The sequence below is a fragment of the Salvelinus fontinalis genome, unplaced genomic scaffold, assembly GCF_029448725.1.
Source record: "Salvelinus fontinalis isolate EN_2023a unplaced genomic scaffold, ASM2944872v1 scaffold_0015, whole genome shotgun sequence".
In the NCBI taxonomy this organism is placed as follows: Eukaryota; Metazoa; Chordata; class Actinopteri; order Salmoniformes; family Salmonidae; genus Salvelinus; species Salvelinus fontinalis.
In genome coordinates this window covers 533,862-557,004 of record NW_026600224.1, presented here as the reverse complement: position 1 = coordinate 557,004, position 23,143 = coordinate 533,862, and the positions used below count along the sequence as shown (strand labels likewise).

Below are 23,143 nucleotides of genomic sequence, written 5' to 3'. Positions count from 1 at the left end.
TTTAACGACTGTGATAGGAGATAACTGAGGATGGATCAACAACATTGTAGTTACTCTACAATACTAATTTAAATGACAGAGTGAAAAGAAGGAAGCCTGTAGAGAATATATTTTTTCCCAAAGCATCCTGTTTGCAACAAGGCACTAAAGTAATACTGCAAAAGAATGTTGTCAAAGCAATTCACTTTTTTTTTTTGTCCTGAATACAAAGTGTTATGTTTGGGCTGTTGGAATCTGCTTAAACTTTGATCATTGAGCTAGTAAACGAAAGAGACGGTGTTAGGTCAGAAGTCCATTTGGTTTATCTTCAGAGAACCATTAACATCTGTGGATTAGATGAAGGAATATGTTGAGGTCAGGAAGTGAGGAGAGATTCTCTTACGGCAGTAATAAAGATGACTGCCTGTCAGTTGTTTTCTTGATGTGTCTGTGATTTTTAAATTGGTAATTAATCTCTGTGCTTAAAATTCCTAACGATTTTATTATTCTCTGGTATTTGTTATTGATCTGTGGTCTTTTCTCCCCCAGGTTTTGTTTGTCAGAGACGAGCTGTGCCCAGGAGGATCATTTCCCATCCAACTTGTGTGTGAAAGTCAACAGCAAGCCCTGCAACCTCCCGGTGAGTCTCTGACAGCCCACTACCCTTTTCTAGGGTGTCCAATCAAAGCCCACTACCCTTCTCTAGGGTGTCCAATCAAAGCCCACTACCCTTTTCTAGGGTGTCCAATCAAAGCCCACTACCCTTTTCTAGGGTGTCCAATCAAAGCCCACTACCCTTTTCTAGGGTGTCCAATCAAAGCCCACTACCCTTTTCTAGGGTGTCCAATCAAAGCCCACTACCCTTTTCTAGGGTGTCCAATCAAAGCCCACTACCCTTTTCCAGGGTGTCCAATCAAAAACCCATTGTTTTTTGACCCATGGGTAAACTAATATGTTTTATTATGTACATAATCCTCTAAGAAAACCAATGGGCCAAACCTCATGTCTCCTCTATCGTAATCTGTTCAGAAATATTTTACCCTTGTTGGATGGCCAAAATTACTTAGTAAATCAATGGATTCCTGTGGATTTATTTATTTATTTTGAAATAAGTAAAAATACAGAGACAACGCAACACTACATAAAGAGAGACCTAAGACAACAACACAACATGGCAGCAACACGTGACAACAACATGGTAGCAACACAGCATGACAACACAACATGGTAGCAACACAGCATGACAACAACATGGTAGCAACACAGCATGACAACACAACATGGCAGCAACACGTGACAACAACATGGTAGCAACACAGCATGACAACACAACATGGTAGCAACACAGCATGACAACACAACATGGTAGCAACACAGCATGACAACAACATGGTAGCAACACAACATGACAACAACATGGTAGCAACACAGCATGACAACACAACATGGTAGCAACACAGCATGACAACAACATGGTAGCAACACAGCATGACAACACAACATGGCAGCAACACGTGACAACAACATGGTAGCAACACAGCATGACAACACAACATGGTAGCAACACAGCATGACAACACAACATGGCAGCAACACGTGACAACAACATGGTAGCAACACAGCATGACAACACAACATGGTAGCAACACAGCATGACAACACAGCATGGTAGGACACAACATGACAACAACATGGTAGCAACACAGCATGACAACACAACATGGTAGCAACACAGCATGACAACAGCATGGTAGCAACACAGCATGACAACACAACATGGTAGCAACACAGCATGACAACAGCATGGTAGCAACACAGCATGACAACACAACATGGTAGCAACACAGCATGACAACACAGCATGGTAGCAACACAGCATGACAACAACATGGTAGCATCACAACATGACAACAACATGGTAGCAACACAGCATGACAACACAACATGGTAGCAACACAGCATGACAACAACATGGTAGCAACACAGCATGACAACACAACATGGTAGCAACACAGCATGACAACACAGCATGGTAGCAACACAGCATGACAACAACATGGTAGCATCACAACATGACAACAACATGGTAGCAACACAGCATGACAACAACATGGTAGCAACACAGCATGACAACAACATGGTAGCAACACAGCATGACAACACAGCATGGTAGCAACACAGCATGACAACACAGCATGGTAGCAACACAGCATGACAACAACATGGTAGCAACACAGCATGACAACAACATGGTAGCATCACAACATGACAACAACATGGTAGCAACACAGCATGACAACAACATGGCAGCAACACGTGACAACATGGTAGCATCACAGCATGACAACAACATGGTAGCAACACAGCATGACAACAACATGGTAGCAACACAACATGACAACAACATGGTAGCATCACGGCATGACAACATGGTAGCATCACGGCATGACAACATGGTAGCATCACAGCATGACAACAACATGGTAGCAACACAGCATGACAACAACATGGTAGCAACACAGCATGACAACAACATGGTAGCAACACAGCATGACAACAACATGGTAGCATCACAGCATGACAACAACATGGTAGCAACACAACATGACAACAACATGGTAGCATCACGGCATGACAACATGGTAGCAACACAACATGACAACAGCATGGTAGCAACACAGCATGACAACACAGCATGGTAGGACACAACATGACAACAGCATGGTAGCAACACAGCATGACAACACAGCATGACAACACAGCATGGTAGCAACACAGCATGACAACACAGCATGGTAGGACACAACATGACAACAGCATGGTAGCAACACAGCATGACAACACAGCATGACAACAACATGGCAGCATCACAGCATGACAACAACATGGTAGCATCACGTGACAACAACATGGTAGCATCACAACATGACAACAACATGGTAGCATCACGTGACAACAACATGGTAGCATCACGTGACAACAACATGGTAGCATCACAACATGACAACAACATGGTAGCATCACAACATGACAACAACATGGTAGCATCACAACATGACAACAACATGGTAGCAACACAACATGACAACAACATGGTAGCATCACGGCATGACAACATGGTAGCAACACAACATGACAACAACATGGTAGTATCACAACATGACGACAACAACATGGTAGCATCACAACATGACGACAACAACATGGTAGCATCACAACATGACGACAACAACATGGTAGCATCACAACATGACAACAACATGGTAGCATCACGGCATGACAACAACATGGCAGCAACACGGCATGACAACAACATGGTAGCATCACGGCATGACAACAACATGGCAGCAACACGGCATGACAACAACATGGTAGCATCACGGCATGACAACAACATGGCAGCATCACGGCATGACAACAACATGGTAGCATCACGGCATGACAACAACATGGTAGCAACACGGCATGACAACAACATGGTAGCAACACGGCATGACAACAACATGGTAGCAACACGGCATGACAACAACATGGTAGCATCACAACATGACAACAACATGGTAGCATCACGGCATGACAACAACATGGGAGCATCACAACATGACAACAACATGGTAGCATCACGGCATGACAACAACATGGTAGCATCACGGCATGACATGGTAGCAACACGGCATGGCAACATGGTAGCAACACGGCATGGCAACACGGTAGCAACACGGCATGGCAACACGGTAGCAACACGGCATGGCAACACGGTAGCAACACGGCATGGCAACACGGTAGCAACACGGCATGGCAACACGGTAGCAACACGGCATGGCAACACGGTAGCAACACGGCATGGCAACACGGCAGCAACACAGCATGACAGCATGGCAGCAATACAACATGACAGCATGGCAGCAATACAACATGGCAGCAACACAGCATGGCAGCAACACAGCATGGCAGCAACACAGCATGGCAGCAACACAACATGATAGCAACACAGCATGGCAGCAACACAGCATGGCAGCAACACAGTATGGCAGCAACACAGTATGGCAGCAACACAGCATGACAACATGGCAGCAACACAGCATGACAACATGGTAGCAACACAGCATGACAACATGGTAGCAGCACAGCATGGCAGCAACACAGCATGACAACATGGCAGCAACACAGCATGACAACATGGCAGCAACACAGCATGACAACATGGTAGCAACACAGCATGACAACATGGTAGCAACACAGCATGACAACATGGTAGCAACACAGCATGACAACACAGCATGGTAGCAACACAGCATGACAACACAACATGGTAGCAACACAGTATGGCAGCAACACAGCATGACAACATGGCAGCAACACAGCATGACAACATGGTAGCAACACAGCATGACAACATGGTAGCAGCACAGCATGGCAGCAACACAGCATGACAACATGGCAGCAACACAGCATGACAACAAGGCAGCAACACAGCATGACAACATGGTAGCAGCACAGCATGGCAGCAACACAGCATGACAACATGGCAGCAACACAGCATGACAACATGGCAGCAACACAGCATGACAACATGGTAGCAACACAGCATGACAACATGGTAGCAGCACAGCATGGCAGCAACACAGCATGACAACATGGCAGCAACACAGCATGACAACATGGTAGCAGCACAGCATGGTAGCAACACAGCATGGCAGCAACACAGCATGACAACATGGCAGCAACACAGCATGACAACATGGCAGCAACACAGCATGACAACATGGCAGCAACACAGCATGACAACATGGCAGCAACACAGCATGACAACATGGTAGCAACACAGCATGACAACATGGTAGCAACACAGCATGACAACAACATGGTAGCAACACAGCATGACAACATGGCAGCAACACAGCATGGTAGCAACACAGCATGACAACATGGCAGCAACACAGCATGACAGCAACACAGCATGGCAACATGGCAGCAACACAGCATGGTAGCAACACAGCATGACAACATGGCAGCAACACAGCATGGTAGCAACACAGCATGGTAGCAACACAGCATGACAGCAACACAGCATGACAACATGGCAGCAACACAGCATGACAACATGGTAGCAACACAGCATGACAACATGGCAGCAACACAGCATGACAACATGGTAGCAACACAGCATGGTAGCAACACAGCATGGCAGCAACACAGCATGACAACATGGCAGCAACACAGCATGACAGCAACACAGCATGACAACATGGCAGCAACACAGCATGACAACATGGCAGCAACACAGCATGGCAGCAACACAGCATGACAACATGGCAGCAACACAGCATGACAACATGGCAGCAACACATCATGACAACATGGTAGCAACACAGCATGACAACATGGCAGCAACACAGCATGACAACATGGCAGCAACACAGCATGACAACATGGCAGCAACACATCATGACAACATGGTAGCAACACATCATGACAACATGGCAGCAACACAGCATGACAGCAACCCAGCATGGTAGCAACACAGCATGACAGCAACACAGCATGGTAGCAACACAGCATGACAACATGGCAGCAACCCAGCATGGTAGCAACACAGCATGACAGCAACACAGCATGACAGCAACACAGCATGACAGCAACACAGCATGGTAGCAACACAGCATGACAACATGGTAGCAACACAACATGGTAGCAACACATCATGGTAGCAACACATCATGACAACATGGTAGCAACACAACATGGTAGCAACACATCATGACAACATGGTAGCAACACAACATGGTAGCAACACATCATGACAACATGGTAGCAACACAACATGGTAGCAACACATCATGACAACATGGTAGCAACACAACATGGTAGCAACACAGCATGGCAGCAACACAGCATGACAGCATGGCAGCAACACAGCATGACAACATGGCAGCAACACAGCATGACAACATGGCAGCAACACAGCATGACAACATGGTAGCAACACAGCATGACAACAACATGGTAGCAACACAGCATGACAACATGGTAGCATGACAACATGGCAGCAACACAGCATGACAACATGGCAGCAACACAGCATGACAACACGGTAGCAACACAGCATGACAACAACATGGTAGCAACACAGCATGACAACAACATGGTAGCAACACAGCATGACAACAACATGGTAGCAACACAGCATGACAACAACATGGTAGCAACACAGCATGACAACAACATGGTAGCAACACAGCATGACAACAACATGGTAGCAACACAGCATGACAACAACATGGTAGCAACACAGCATGACAACATGGCAGCAACACAGCATGACAACATGGCAGCAACACAGCATGACAACAACATGGTAGCAACACAACATGACAACAACATGGTAGCATCACGGCATGACAACATGGTAGCATCACGGCATGACAACATGGTAGCATCACAGCATGACAACAACATGGTAGCAACACAGCATGACAACAACATGGTAGCAACACAGCATGACAACAACATGGTAGCAACACAGCATGACAACAACATGGTAGCATCACAGCATGACAACAACATGGTAGCAACACAACATGACAACAACATGGTAGCATCACGGCATGACAACATGGTAGCAACACAACATGACAACAGCATGGTAGCAACACAGCATGACAACACAGCATGGTAGGACACAACATGACAACAGCATGGTAGCAACACAGCATGACAACACAGCATGGTAGCAACACAGCATGACAACACAGCATGGTAGCAACACAGCATGACAACACAGCATGGTAGCAACACAGCATGACAACACAGCATGGTAGGACACAACATGACAACAGCATGGTAGCAACACAGCATGACAACACAGCATGACAACACAGCATGGTAGCAACACAGCATGACAACACAGCATGGTAGGACACAACATGACAACAGCATGGTAGCAACACAGCATGACAACACAGCATGACAACAACATGGCAGCATCACAGCATGACAACAACATGGCAGCATCACAGCATGACAACAACATGGTAGCATCACGTGACAACAACATGGTAGCATCACAACATGACAACAACATGGTAGCATCACGTGACAACAACATGGTAGCATCACGTGACAACAACATGGTAGCATCACAACATGACAACAACATGGTAGCATCACAACATGACAACAACATGGTAGCATCACAACATGACAACAACATGGTAGCAACACAACATGACAACAACATGGTAGCATCACGGCATGACAACATGGTAGCAACACAACATGACAACAACATGGTAGTATCACAACATGACGACAACAACATGGTAGCATCACAACATGACGACAACAACATGGTAGCATCACAACATGACAACAACATGGTAGCATCACAACATGACAACAACATGGTAGCATCACGGCATGACAACAACATGGCAGCAACACGGCATGACAACAACATGGTAGCATCACGGCATGACAACAACATGGCAGCATCACGGCATGACAACAACATGGTAGCATCACGGCATGACAACAACATGGTAGCAACACGGCATGACAACAACATGGTAGCAACACGGCATGACAACAACATGGTAGCATCACAACATGACAACAACATGGTAGCATCACGGCATGACAACAACATGGTAGCATCACAACATGACAACAACATGGTAGCATCACGGCATGACAACAACATGGTAGCATCACGGCATGACAACAACATGGTAGCATCACGGCATGACATGGTAGCAACACGGCATGGCAACACGGTAGCAACACGGCATGGCAACACGGTAGCAACACGGCATGGCAACACGGTAGCAACACGGCATGGCAACACGGTAGCAACACGGCATGGCAACACGGTAGCAACACGGCATGGCAACACGGTAGCAACACGGCATGGCAACACGGTAGCAACACGGCATGGCAACACGGTAGCAACACGGCATGGCAACACGGTAGCAACACGGCATGGCAACACGGCAGCAACACAGCATGACAGCATGGCAGCAATACAACATGACAGCATGGCAGCAATACAACATGGCAGCAACACAGCATGGTAGCAACACAGCATGGCAGCAACACAGCATGGCAGCAATACAACATGATAGCAACACAGCATGGCAGCAACACAGCATGGCAGCAACACAGTATGGCAGCAACACAGTATGGCAGCAACACAGCATGACAACATGGCAGCAACACAGCATGACAACATGGTAGCAACACAGCATGACAACATGGTAGCAGCACAGCATGGCAGCAACACAGCATGACAACATGGCAGCAACACAGCATGACAACATGGCAGCAACACAGCATGACAACATGGTAGCAACACAGCATGACAACATGGTAGCAACACAGCATGACAACATGGTAGCAACACAGCATGACAACATGGTAGCAACACAGCATGACAACACAGCATGGTAGCAACACAGCATGACAACACAACATGGTAGCAACACAGTATGGCAGCAACACAGCATGACAACATGGCAGCAACACAGCATGACAACATGGTAGCAACACAGCATGACAACATGGTAGCAGCACAGCATGGCAGCAACACAGCATGACAACATGGCAGCAACACAGCATGACAACAAGGCAGCAACACAGCATGACAACATGGTAGCAGCACAGCATGGCAGCAACACAGCATGACAACATGGCAGCAACACAGCATGACAACATGGCAGCAACACAGCATGACAACATGGTAGCAACACAGCATGACAACATGGTAGCAGCACAGCATGGCAGCAACACAGCATGACAACATGGCAGCAACACAGCATGACAACATGGTAGCAGCACAGCATGGTAGCAACACAGCATGGCAGCAACACAGCATGACAACATGGCAGCAACACAGCATGACAACATGGCAGCAACACAGCATGACAACATGGCAGCAACACAGCATGACAACATGGCAGCAACACAGCATGACAACATGGTAGCAACACAGCATGACAACAACATGGTAGCAACACAGCATGACAACAACATGGTAGCAACACAGCATGACAACATGGCAGCAACACAGCATGGTAGCAACACAGCATGACAACATGGCAGCAACACAGCATGACAGCAACACAGCATGGCAACATGGCAGCAACACAGCATGGTAGCAACACAGCATGACAACATGGCAGCAACACAGCATGGTAGCAACACAGCATGGTAGCAACACAGCATGACAGCAACACAGCATGACAACATGGCAGCAACACAGCATGACAACATGGTAGCAACACAGCATGACAACATGGCAGCAACACAGCATGACAACATGGTAGCAACACAGCATGGTAGCAACACAGCATGGTAGCAACACAGCATGGCAGCAACACAGCATGACAACATGGCAGCAACACAGCATGACAGCAACACAGCATGACAACATGGCAGCAACACAGCATGACAACATGGCAGCAACACAGCATGGCAGCAACACAGCATGACAACATGGCAGCAACACAGCATGACAACATGGCAGCAACACAGCATGACAACATGGCAGCAACACATCATGACAACATGGTAGCAACACAGCATGACAACATGGCAGCAACACAGCATGACAACATGGCAGCAACACAGCATGACAACATGGCAGCAACACATCATGACAACATGGTAGCAACACATCATGACAACATGGCAGCAACACAGCATGACAGCAACCCAGCATGGTAGCAACACAGCATGACAGCAACACAGCATGGTAGCAACACAGCATGACAACATGGCAGCAACCCAGCATGGTAGCAACACAGCATGACAGCAACACAGCATGACAGCAACACAGCATGACAGCAACACAGCATGACAGCAACACAGCATGGTAGCAACACAGCATGACAACATGGTAGCAACACAACATGGTAGCAACACATCATGGTAGCAACACATCATGACAACATGGTAGCAACACAACATGGTAGCAACACATCATGACAACATGGTAGCAACACAACATGGTAGCAACACATCATGACAACATGGTAGCAACACAACATGGTAGCAACACATCATGACAACATGGTAGCAACACAACATGGTAGCAACACAGCATGGCAGCAACACAGCATGACAGCATGGCAGCAACACAGCATGACAACATGGCAGCAACACAGCATGACAACATGGTAGCAACACAGCATGACAACAACATGGTAGCAACACAGCATGACAACATGGTAGCAGCACAGCATGGCAGCAACACAGCATGACAACATGGCAGCAACACAGCATGACAACATGGCAGCAACACAGCATGACAACATGGCAGCAACACAGCATGACAACATGGTAGCAACACAGCATGACAACAACATGGTAGCAACACAGCATGACAACAACATGGTAGCAACACAGCATGACAACAACATGGTAGCAACACAGCATGACAACAACATGGTAGCAACACAGCATGACAACAACATGGTAGCAACACAGCATGACAACAACATGGTAGCAACACAGCATGACAACATGGCAGCAACACAGCATGACAACATGGCAGCAACACAGCATGACAACAACATGGTAGCAACACAGCATGACAACATGGCAGCAACACAGCATGACAACAACATGGTAGCAACACAGCATGACAACAACATGGTAGCAACACAGCATGACAACAACATGGTAGCAACACAGCATGACAACAACATGGTAGCAACACAGCATGACAACATGGCAGCAACACAGCATGACATGGCAGCAACACAGCATGACAACAACATGGTAGCAACACAGCATGACAACATGGCAGCAACACAGCATGACAACAACATGGTAGCAACACAGCATGACAACAACATGGTAGCAACACAGCATGACAACAACATGGTAGCAACACAGCATGACAACATGGCAGCAACACAGCATGACAACATGGCAGCAACACAGCATGACAACAACATGGTAGCAACACAGCATGACAACAACATGGTAGCAACACAGCATGACAACAACATGGTAGCAACACAACATGACAACAACATGGTAGCATCACAGCATGACAACAACATGGTAGCAACACAGCATGACAACAACATGGCAGCAACACAGCATGACAACAACATGGCAGCAACACAGCATGACAACAACATGGTAGCAACACAGCATGACAACATGGTAGCAACACAGCATGGCAGCAACACAGCATGACAACAACATGGCAGCAACACAGCATGACAACATGGCAGCAACACAGCATGACAACATGGCAGCAACACAGCATGACGACATGGCAGCAACACAGCATGACAACAACATGGCAGCAACACAGCATAACAACATGGCAGCAACACAGCATAACAGCATGGCAGCAACATGGAGGAGATGTGTTGCGCTGCATCATAGCTCTATTCCCAGTCAGGTGAAATCAATAGATTAGTACCTAATGATTTTATTTAAATCAGCTGATTTCCTTATATGAACTGTGTTTGTGTTCAGTGTACGTTTTCCCCGTGGGACTTGAACCCACAATTCTCGGCGTTGTTAGCCTAGCGTCCCGCTCTTCACACAACCTGACATTTGACCCTGTTGTCCCACCTCTTCCTCAGAGCTACCTTCCTCCGACCAAAAACGGAGTGGAACCCAAGCGGCCGAGTCGTCCCATCAACATCACGTCACTGGTCAGACTGTCCACCACAGTACCTAACACTATCGTGGTGTCATGGACCTCTGAGATAGGCAGGGTAAGGAATCTATCGTGGTGTCATGGACCTCAGATAGGCAGGGTAAGGAATCTAACGTGGTGTCATGGACCTCAGATAGGCAGGGTAAGGAATCTAACGTGGTGTCATGGACCTCAGATAGGCAGGGTAAGGAATCTAACGTGGTGTCGTGGACCTCTGAGATAGGCAGGGTAAGGAATCTATCGTGGTGTCATGGACCTCAGATAGGCAGGGTAAGGAATCTAACGTGGTGTCATGGACCTCAGATAGGCAGGGTAAGGAATCTAACGTGGTGTCATGGACCTCAGATAGGCAGGGTAAGGAATCTAACGTGGTGTCGTGGACCTCTGAGATAGGCAGGGTAAGGAATCTAACGTGGTGTCATGGACCTCAGATAGGCAGGGTAAGGAATCTAACGTGGTGTCATGGACCTCTGAGATAGGCAGGGTAAGGAATCTAACGTGGTGTCATGGACCTCTGAGATAGGCAGGGTAAGGAATCTAACGTGGTGTCATGGACCTCTGATAGGCAGGGTAAGGAATCTAACGTGGTGTCGTGGACCTCTGAGATAGGCAGGGTAAGGAATCTAACGTGGTGTCATGGACCTCAGATAGGCAGGGTAAGGAATCTAACGTGGTGTCATGGACCTCTGAGATAGGCAGGGTAAGGAATCTAACGTGGTGTCATGGACCTCAGAGATAGGCAGGGTAAGGAATCTATCGTGGTGTCGTGGACCTCAGATAGGCAGGGTAAGGAATCTATCGTGGTGTCATGGACCTCAGATAGGCAGGGTAAGGAATCTAACGTGGTGTCATGGACCTCAGATAGGCAGGGTAAGGAATCTATCGTGGTGTCATGGACCTCAGATAGGCAGGGTAAGGAATCTAACGTGGTGTCATGGACCTCAGATAGGCAGGGTAAGGAATCTAACGTGGTGTCATGGACCTCAGATAGGCAGGGTAAGGAATCTAACGTGGTGTCATGGACCTCAGATAGGCAGGGTAAGGAATCTAACGTGGTGTCGTGGACCTCAGATAGGCAGGATAAGGAATCTAACGTGGTGTCATGGACCTCAGATAGGCAGGGTAAGGAATCTAACGTGGTGTCATGGACCTCTGAGATAGGCAGGGTAAGGAATCTAACGTGGTGTCCATGGACCTCAGATAGGCAGGGTAAGGAATCTATCGTGGTGTCATGGACCTCTGAGATAGGCAGGGTAAGGAATCTAACGTGGTGTCCATGGACCTCAGATAGGCAGGGTAAGGAATCTATCGTGGTGTCATGGACCTCAGATAGGCAGGGTAAGGAATCTAACGTGGTGTCGTGGACCTCTGAGATAGGCAGGGTAAGGAATCTAACGTGGTGTCATGGACCTCAGAGATAGGCAGGGTAAGGAATCTAACGTGGTGTCATGGACCTCAGATAGGCAGGGTAAGGAATCTATCGTGGTGTCATGGACCTCAGAGATAGGCAGGGTAAGGAATTTAACGTGGTGTCATGGACCTCTGAGATGTGTCATGGTGGTTCATTGTGATAACCTCCCCCCTGTTGTCTTGTCTCCTCTCTCAGAGTTTCTCCATGGCCGTGTACCTGGCGAGACAACAGACATCCACAACCCTGCTGCAGAGACTACGAGCCAAAGGAATCCGCAACCCAGACCACTCCAGAGCTCTCAGTAGGTGGCTCTCTGATATTAGACGGTGCTGGTCCCAGACCACTCCAGGGCTCTCAGTAGGTGGCTCTCTGATATTAGACGGTGCTTGTCCCAGACCACTCCAGAGCTCTCAGTAGGTGGCTCTCTGATATTAGACGGTGCTGGTTCCAGACCACTCCAGAGCTCTCAGTAGGTGGCTCTCTGATATTAGATGCTGCTGGTCCCAGACCACTCCAGAGCTCTCAGTAGGTGGCTCTCTGATATTAGACGGTGCTGGTCCCAGACCACTCCAGAGCTCTCAGTAGGTGGCTCTCTGATATTAGACGGTGCTGGTCCCAGACCACTCCAGAGCTCTCAGTAGGTGGCTCTCTGATATTAGACGGTGCTGGTCCCAGACCACTCCAGAGCTCTCAGTAGGTGGCTCTCTGATATTAGACGGTGCTGGTCCCAGACCACTCCAGAGCTCTCAGTAGGTGGCTCTCTGATATTAGACGGTGCTGGTCCCAGACCACTCCAGAGCTCTCAGTAGGTGGCTCTCTGATATTAGACGGTGCTGGTCCCAGACCACTCCAGAGCTCTCAGTAGGTGGCTCTCTGATATTAGACGGTACTGGTCCCAGACCACTCCAGGGCTCTCAGTAGGTGGCTCTCTGATATTAGACGGTGCTGGTCCCAGACCACTCCAGAGCTCTCAGTAGGTGGCTCTCTGATATTAGACGCCTCAACCCAGACTACTCCAGAGCTCTCAGTAGGTGGCTCTCTGATATTAGACGGTGCTGGTTCCAGACCACTCCAGAGCTCTCAGTAGGTGGCTCTCTGATATTAGACGGTGCTGGTCCCAGACCACTCCAGAGCTCTCAGTAGGTGGCTCTCTGATATTAGACGGTGCTGATCCCAGACCACTCCAGAGCTCTCAGTAGGTGGCTCTCTGATATTAGACGGTGCTGATCCCAGACCACTCCAGAGCTCTCAGTAGGTGGCTCTCTGATATTAGACGGTGCTTGTCCCAGACCACTCCAGAGCTCTCAGTAGGTGGCTCTCTGATATTAGACGGTGCTGGTCCCAGACCACTCCAGAGCTCTCAGTAGGTGGCTCTCTGATATTAGACGGTGCTTGTCCCAGACCACTCCAGAGCTCTCAGTAGGTGGCTCTCTGATATTAGACGGTGCTGGTCCCAGACCATTCCAGAGCTCTCAGTAGGTGGCTCTCTGATATTAGACGGTGCTGGTCCCAGACCACTCCAGGGCTCTCAGTAGGTGGCTCTCTGATATTAGACGGTGCTGGTCCCAGACCACTCCAGAGCTCTCAGTAGGTGGCTCTCTGATATTAGACGGTGCTGGTCCCAGACCACTCCAGAGCTCTCAGTAGGTGGCTCTCTGATATTAGACGGTGCTGGTCCCAGACCACTCCAGAGCTCTCAGTAGGTGGCTCTCTGATATTAGACGGTGCTGGTCCCAGACCACTCCAGGGCTCTCAGTAGGTGGCTCTCTGATATTAGACGCCTCAACCCAGACCACTCCAGAGCTCTCAGTAGGTGGCTCTCTGATATTAGACGGTGCTTGTCCCAGACCACTCCAGAGCTCTCAGTAGGTGGCTCTCTGATATTAGACGGTGCTGGTCCCAGACCACTCCAGAGCTCTCAGTAGGTGGCTCTCTGATATTAGACGGTGCTGGTCCCAGACCACTCCAGAGCTCTCAGTAGGTGGCTCTCTGATATTAGCTGGTCCCAGATCTGTTGGTGCTGTAAAACCCAAGACCCTATTGACCATAGGAGCTGACTCTAAGGCACCAAGCTGGGGGATCGGGAACGGGAGAACGTCATTTTTATCGGTGACCTCCAGCTCATTATGTTGTGTTTGTTGTCTCTCTCCTTACAGTCAAAGAGAAGTTGACAGCTGACCCTGACAGTGAGATTGCGACCACCAGTCTACGAGTCTCTCTACTCTGTCCGGTACGTACACTCATTTAAATTTTAGTCATTTAGCAGAAGTTCTTTTAAATCAGATTTACAGTCAATCAGTGCATTCAACTTGGGTAAAGTAGCTAAGAGGAAGTAGAGGAAACACATCAAAATCACTGTGAAATGTCATTATCAGTCCTCGTGATGTTGATTTTCCTGTTTCCTGTGTGTTTGTCTAGCTGGTCCTCGTGATGTTGATGTATATTCATCTTCCTGTTTCCTGTTTCCTGTGTGTTTGTCTAGCTGGTCCTCGTGATGTTGATGTATATTCATCTTCCTGTTTCCTGTTTCCTGTGTGTTTGTCTAGCTGGTCCTCGTGATGTTGATGTATATTCATCTTCCTGTTTCCTGTGTGTTTGTCTAGCTGGTCCTCGTGATGTTGATGTATATTCATCTTCCTGTTTCCTGTGTGTTTGTCTAGCTGGTCCTCGTGATGTTGATGTGTATTCATCTTCCTGTTTCCTGTTTCCTGTGTGTTTGTCTAGCTGGTCCTCGTGATGTTGATGTATATTCATCTTCCTGTTTCCTGTGTGTTTGTCTAGCTGGTCCTCGTGATGTTGATGTATATTCATCTTCCTGTTTCCTGTTTCCTGTGTGTTTGTCTAGCTGGTCCTCGTGATGTTGATGTATATTCATCTTCCTGTTTCCTGTGTGTTTGTCTAGCTGGTCCTCGTGATGTTGATGTATATTCATCTTCCTGTTTCCTGTGTGTTTGTCTAGCTGGTCCTCGTGATGTTGATGTATATTCATCTTCCTGTTTCCTGTGTGTTTGTCTAGCTGGTCCTCGTGATGTTGATGTATATTCATTTTCCTGTTTCCTGTGTGTTTGTCTAGCTGGTCCTCGTGATGTTGATGTATATTCATCTTCCTGTTTCCTGTTTCCTGTGTGTTTGTCTAGCTGGTCCTCGTGATGTTGATGTATATTCATCCTTCTCTTTCCTGTTTCCTGTGTGTTTGTCTAGCTGGTCCTCGTGATGTTGATGTATATTCATCTTCCTGTTTCCTGTTTCCTGTGTGTTTGTCTAGCTGGTCCTCGTGATGTTGATGTATATTCATCTTCCTGTTTCCTGTGTGTTTGTCTAGCTGGTCCTCGTGATGTTGATGTATATTCATCTTCCTGTTTCCTGTGTGTTTGTCTAGCTGGTCCTCGTGATGTTGATGTATATTCATCTTCCTGTTTCCTGTGTGTTTGTCTAGCTGGTCCTCGTGATGTTGATGTATCTTCATCTTCCTGTTTCCTGTGTGTTTGTCTAGCTGGTCCTCGTGATGTTGATGTATATTCATCTTCCTGTTTCCTGTTTCCTGTGTGTTTGTCTAGCTGGTTCCTCGTGATGTTGATGTATATTCATCTTCCTGTTTCCTGTGTGTTTGTCTAGCTGGTCCTCGTGATGTTGATGTATCTTCATCTTCCTGTTTCCTGTGTGTTTGTCTAGCTGGTCCTCGTGATGTTGATGTATATTCATCTTCCTGTTTCCTGTGTGTCTAGCTGGTCCTCGTGATGTTGATGTATATTCATCTTCCTGTTTCCTGTTTCCTGTGTGTCTAGCTGGTCCTCGTGATGTTGACGTATATTCATCTTCATGTTTCCTGTGTGTTTGTCTAGCTGGTCCTCATGATGATGTATATTCATCTTCCTGTTTCCTGTGTGTTTGTCTAGCTGGTTCTCGTGATGTTGATGTATATTCATCTTCCTGTTTCCTGTGTGTTTGTCTAGCTGGTCCTCATGATGATGTATATTCATCTTCCTGTTTCCTGTGTGTTTGTCTAGCTGGTCCTCGTGATGTTGATGTATATTCATCTTCCTGTTTCCTGTGTGTTTGTCTAGCTGGTCCTCGTGATGTTGATGTATATTCATCTTCCTGTTTCCTGTGTGTTTGTCTAGCTGGTCCTCGTGATGTTGATGTATATTCATCTTCCTGTTTCCTGTTTCCTGTGTGTTTGTCTAGCTGGTTCCTCGTGATGTTGATGTATATTCATCTTCCTGTTTCCTGTGTGTTTGTCTAGCTGGTCCTCGTGATGTTGATGTATATTCATCTTCCTGTTTCCTGTGTGTTTGTCTAGCTGGTCCTCGTGATGTTGATGTATATTCATCTTCCTGTTTCCTGTGTGTTTGTCTAGCTGGTCCTCGTGATGTTGATGTATATTCATCTTCCTGTTTCCTGTGTGTTTGTCTAGCTGGTCCTCGTGATGTTGATGTATATTCATCTTCCTGTTTCCTGTGTGTTTGTCTAGCTGGTCCTCGTGATGTTGATGTATTTTCATCTTCCTGTTTCCTGTGTGTTTGTCTAGCTGGTCCTCGTGATGTTGATGTATATTCATCTTCCTGTTTCCTGTGTGTTTGTCTAGCTGGTCCTCGTGATGTTGATGTATATTCATCTTCCTGTTTCCTGTTTCCTGTGTGTTTGTCTAGCTGGTCCTCGTGATGTTGATGTATATTCATCTTCCTGTTTCCTGTGTGTTTGTCTAGCTGGTCCTCATGATGTTGATGTATATTCATCTTCCTGTTTCCTGTGTGTTTGTCTAGCTGGTCCTTGTGATGTTGATGTATATTCATCTTCCTGTTTCCTGTTTCCTGTGTGTTTGTCTAGCTGGTCCTCGTGATGTTGATGTATATTCATCTTCCTGTTTCCTGTTTCCTGTGTGTTTGTCTAGCTGGTCCTCGTGATGTTGATGTATATTCATCCTTCTCTTTCCTGTTTCCTGTGTGTTTGTCTAGCTGGTCCTCGTGATGTTGATGTATATTCATCTTCCTATTTCCTGTGTGTTTGTCTAGCTGGTCCTCGTGATGTTGATGTATATTCATCCTCCTGTTTCCTGTTTCCTGTGTGTTTGTCTAGCTGGTCCTCGTGATGTTGATGTATATTCATCTTCCTGTTTCCTGTGTGTTTGTCTAGCTGGTCCTTGTGATGTTGATGTATATTCATCTTCCTGTTTCCTGTTTCCTGTGTGTTTGTCTAGCTGGTCCTCGTGATGTTGATGTATATTCATCTTCCTGTTTCCTGTTTCCTGTGTGTTTGTCTAGCTGGTTCCTCGTGATGTTGATGTATATTCATCTTCCTGTTTCCTGTGTGTTTGTCTAGCTGGTCCTCGTGATGTTGATGTATATTCATTTTCCTGTTTCCTGTGTGTTTGTCTAGCTGGTCCTCGTGATGTTGATGTAAATTCATCTTCCTGTTTCCTGTTTCCTGTGTGTTTGTCTAGCTGGTCCTCGTGATGTTGATGTATATTCATCTTCCTGTTTCCTGTTTCCTGTGTGTTTGTCTAGCTGGTCCTCGTGATGTTGATGTATATTCATCTTCCTGTTTCCTGTTTCCTGTGTGTTTGTCTAGCTGGTCCTCGTGATGTTGATGTATATTCATCCTTCTCTTTCCTGTTTCCTGTGTGTTTGTCTAGCTGGTCCTCGTGATGTTGATGTATATTCATCTTCCTGTTTCCTGTGTGTTTGTCTAGCTGGTCCTCGTGATGTTGATGTATATTCATCTTCCTGTTTCCTGTTTCCTGTGTGTTTGTCTAGCTGGTTCCTCGTGATGTTGATGTATATTCATCTTCCTGTTTCCTGTGTGTTTGTCTAGCTGGTCCTCGTGATGTTGATGTATCTTCATCTTCCTGTTTCCTGTGTGTTTGTCTAGCTGGTCCTCGTGATGTTGATGTATATTCATCTTCCTGTTTCCTGTTTCCTGTGTGTTTGTCTAGCTGGTTCCTCGTGATGTTGATGTATATTCATCTTCCTGTTTCCTGTGTGTTTGTCTAGCTGGTCCTCGTGATGTTGATGTATCTTCATCTTCCTGTTTCCTGTTTCCTGTGTGTTTGTCTAGCTGGTTCCTCGTGATGTTGATGTATATTCATCCTCCTGTTTCCTGTTTCCTGTGTGTTTGTCTAGCTGGTCCTCGTGATGTTGATGTATATTCATCTTCCTGTTTCCTGTGTGTCTAGCTGGTCCTCGTGATGTTGATGTATATTCATCTTCCTGTTTCCTGTTTCCTGTGTGTCTAGCTGGTCCTCGTGATGTTGACGTATATTCATCTTCATGTTTCCTGTGTGTTTGTCTAGCTGGTCCTCATGATGATGTATATTCATCTTCCTGTTTCCTGTGTGTTTGTCTAGCTGGTTCTCGTGATGTTGATGTATATTCATCTTCCTGTTTCCTGTGTGTTTGTCTAGCTGGTCCTCATGATGATGTATATTCATCTTCCTGTTTCCTGTGTGTTTGTCTAGCTGGTTCTCGTGATGTTGATGTATATTCATCTTCCTGTTTCCTGTGTGTTTGTCTAGCTGGTTCCTCGTGATGTTGATGTATATTCATCTTCCTGTTTCCTGTGTGTTTGTCTAGCTGGTCCTCGTGATGTTGATGTATATTCATCTTCCTGTTTCCTGTGTGTTTGTCTAGCTGGTCCTCGTGATGTTGATGTATATTCATCTTCCTGTTTCCTGTTTCCTGTGTGTTTGTCTAGCTGGTTCCTCGTGATGTTGATGTATATTCATCTTCCTGTTTCCTGTGTGTTTGTCTAGCTGGTCCTCGTGATGTTGATGTATATTCATCTTCCTGTTTCCTGTGTGTTTGTCTAGCTGGTCCTCGTGATGTTGATGTATATTCATCTTCCTGTTTCCTGTGTGTTTGTCTAGCTGGTCCTCGTGATGTTGATGTATATTCATCCTCCTGTTTCCTGTTTCCTGTGTGTTTGTCTAGCTGGTCCTCGTGATGTTGATGTATATTCATCTTCCTGTTTCCTGTTTCCTGTGTGTTTGTCTAGCTGGTCCTCGTGATGTTGATGTATATTCATCTTTCTGTTTCCTGTGTGTTTGTCTAGCTGGTCCTCGTGATGTTGATGTATATTCATCTTCCTGTTTCCTGTGTGTTTGTCTAGCTGGTCCTCGTGATGTTGATGTATATTCATCTTCCTGTTTCCTGTGTGTGTGTCTAGCTGGTCCTCGTGATGTTGATGTATATTCATCTTCCTGTGGCCTGTGTGTTTGTCTAGCTGGTCCTCGTGATGTTGATGTATATTCATTTTCCTGTTTCCTGTGTGTTTGTCTAGCTGGTCCTCGTGATGTTGATGTATATTCATCTTCCTGTTTCCTGTGTGTTTGTCTAGCTGGTCCTCGTGATGTTGATGTATATTCATCTTCCTGTTTCCTGTGTGTTTGTCTAGCTGGTCCTCGTGATGTTGATGTATATTCATCTTCCTGTTTCCTGTGTGTTTGTCTAGCTGGTCCTCGTGATGTTGATGTATATTCATCTTCCTGTTTCCTGTTTCCTGTGTGTCTAGCTGGTCCTCGTGATGTTGACGTATATTCATCTTCATGTTTCCTGTGTGTTTGTCTAGCTGGTCCTCATGATGATGTATATTCATCTTCCTGTTTCCTGTGTGTTTGTCTAGCTGGTCCTCGTGATGTTGATGTATATTCATTTTCCTGTTTCCTGTGTGTTTGTCTAGCTGGTTCTCGTGATGTTGATGTATATTCATCTTCCTGTTTCCTGTTTCCTGTGTGTTTGTCTAGCTGGTCCTCGTGATGTTGATGTATATTCATCTTCCTGTTTCCTGTGTGTTTGTCTAGCTGGTCCTCGTGATGTTGATGTATATTCATCTTCCTGTTTCCTGTGTGTTTGTCTAGCTGGTCCTCGTGATGTTGATGTATATTCATCTTCCTGTTTCCTGTGTGTTTGTCTAGCTGGTCCTTGTGATGTTGATGTATATTCATCTTCCTGTTTCCTGTGTGTTTGTCTAGCTGGTTCCTCGTGATGTTGATGTATATTCATCTTCCTGTTTCCTGTGTGTTTGTCTAGCTGGTCCTCGTGATGTTGATGTATATTCATCTTCCTGTTTCCTGTTTCCTGTGTGTTTGTCTAGCTGGTCCTCGTGATGTTGATGTGTATTCATCTTCCTGTTTCCTGTTTCCTGTGTGTTTGTCTAGCTGGTCTCGTGATGTTGATGTGTATTCATCTTCCTGTTTCCTGTTTCCTGTGTGTTTGTCTAGCTGGTCCTCGTGATGTTGATGTATATTCATCTTCCTGTTTCCTGTTTCCTGTGTGTTTGTCTAGCTGGTCCTCGTGATGTTGACGTATATTCATCTTCCTGTTTCCTGTTTCCTGTGTGTCTAGCTGGGGAAGATGCGTCTGATGATCCCGTGCAGAGCGCTGACCTGTTCCCACCTGCAGTGTTTCGACGCGACGCTTTACATCCAGATGAATGAGAGGAAACCCACCTGGGTGTGTCCTGTGTGTGATCAGAAGGCCCCCTACCAACACCTCATCATCGACGGGTTCGTTCTGCTGCTGCCCCCTAAACAAATCAAAATATATTTTAGATTCTTCAAAGTGTAAGAACACGTTGAAAGCCTCCAAGGATAAGATTAACCAAGTTTAAAAACGAGTCCTTTTTTTGGCTAGCCACGGCAGTCATCTAGCTAGCCAGCTAGCTGTTTAGTTTTTTAGCCACGGCAGTCATCTAGCTAGCCAATTAGCTGTTTAGTTTTCTAGCCACGGCAGTCATCTAGCTAGCCAGCTAGCTGTTTAGTTTTCTAGCCACGGCAGTCATCTAGCTAGCCAGCTAGCTGTTTAGTTTTCTAGCCACGGCAGTCATCTAGCTAGCCAGCTAGCTGTTTAGTTTTCTAGCCACGGCAGTCATCTAGCTAGCCAGCTAGCTGTTTAGTTTTCTAGCCACGGCAGTCATCTAGCTAGCCAGCTAGCTGTTTAGTTTTCTAGCCACGGCAGTCATCTAGCTAGCCAGCTAGCTGTTTAGTTTTCTAGCCACGGCAGTCATCTAGCTAGCCAGCTAGCTGTTTAGTTTTCTAGCCACGGCAGTCATCTAGCTAGCCAGCTAGCTGTTTAGTTTTCTAGCCACGGCAGTCGGCTAGCTAGGTAGCCACAGCAGCCGACTAGCTAGGTAGCCACAGCAGCCGACTAGCTAGGTAGCCACAGCAGTCGACTAGCTAGGTAGCCACAGCAGTCGACTAGCTAGGTAGCCACAGCAGTCGACTAGCTAGGTAGCCACAGCAGTCGACTAGCTAGGTAGCCACAGCAGTCGACTAGCTAGGTAGCCACAGCAGTCGACTAGCTAGGTAGCCACAGCAGTCGACTAGCTAGGTAGCCACAGCATTCGACTAGCTAGGTAGCCACAGCATTCGACTAGCTAGGTAGCCACAGCAGTCGACTAGCTAGGTAGCCACAGCAGTCGACTAGCTAGGTAGCCACAGCAGTCGACTAGCTAGGTAGCCACAGCAGTCGACTAGCTAGGTAGCCACAGCAGTCGACTAGCTAGGTAGCCACAGCAGTCGACTAGCTAGGTAGCCACAGCAGTCGACTAGCTAGGTAGCCACAGCAGTCGACTAGCTAGGTAGCCACAGCAGTCGACTAGCTAGGTAGCCACAGCATTCGACTAGCTAGGTAGCCACAGCAGTCGACTAGCTAGGTAGCCACACCAGTCGACTAGCTAGGTAGCCACACCAGTCGACTAGCTAGGTAGCCACAGCAGTCGACTAGCTAGGTAGCCACAGCAGTCGACTAGCTAGGTAGCCACAGCAGTCGACTAGCTAGGTAGCCACAGCAGTCGACTAGCTAGGTAGCCACAGCAGTCGACTAGCTAGGTAGCCACAGCAGTCGACTAGCTAGGTAGCCATAGCAGTCGACTAGCTAGGTAGCCACACCAGTCGACTAGCTAGGTAAGCCTTTATTCATTTAATATAACAGGCTTTTAAAATTCTACATTTGTGCCCAAGTTCTACAAAAAATATCAAAGGGACACAAAGGGCACTCTGGAACTATTTCTCGGTCAGCTCTCTCTCACTTTCTCTCACTCTTTCACTCACTCACTCTCTCTCCTTCTCTCTCACTTTC

The 23,143-nt window shown here is 46.8% G+C and overlaps 1 protein-coding gene across 2 annotated transcripts in view; it reads left to right on the top strand.

The window, feature by feature from the left end:
- LOC129842120 (E3 SUMO-protein ligase PIAS1-like) overlaps positions 1 to 23,143 on the top strand; it is a 57,952-nt gene that overhangs the window by 28,923 nt on the left and 5,886 nt on the right. Inside the window, exons 5-9 of one of the 2 annotated variants that reach the window (XM_055910515.1) lie at positions 529 to 619; positions 11,583 to 11,717; positions 13,266 to 13,371; positions 15,227 to 15,300; positions 21,410 to 21,570. In XM_055910515.1, coding sequence (XP_055766490.1) covers positions 529 to 619; positions 11,583 to 11,717; positions 13,266 to 13,371; positions 15,227 to 15,300; positions 21,410 to 21,570 — 567 coding nt within the window. The other variant, XM_055910516.1, reaches the window with a different exon arrangement.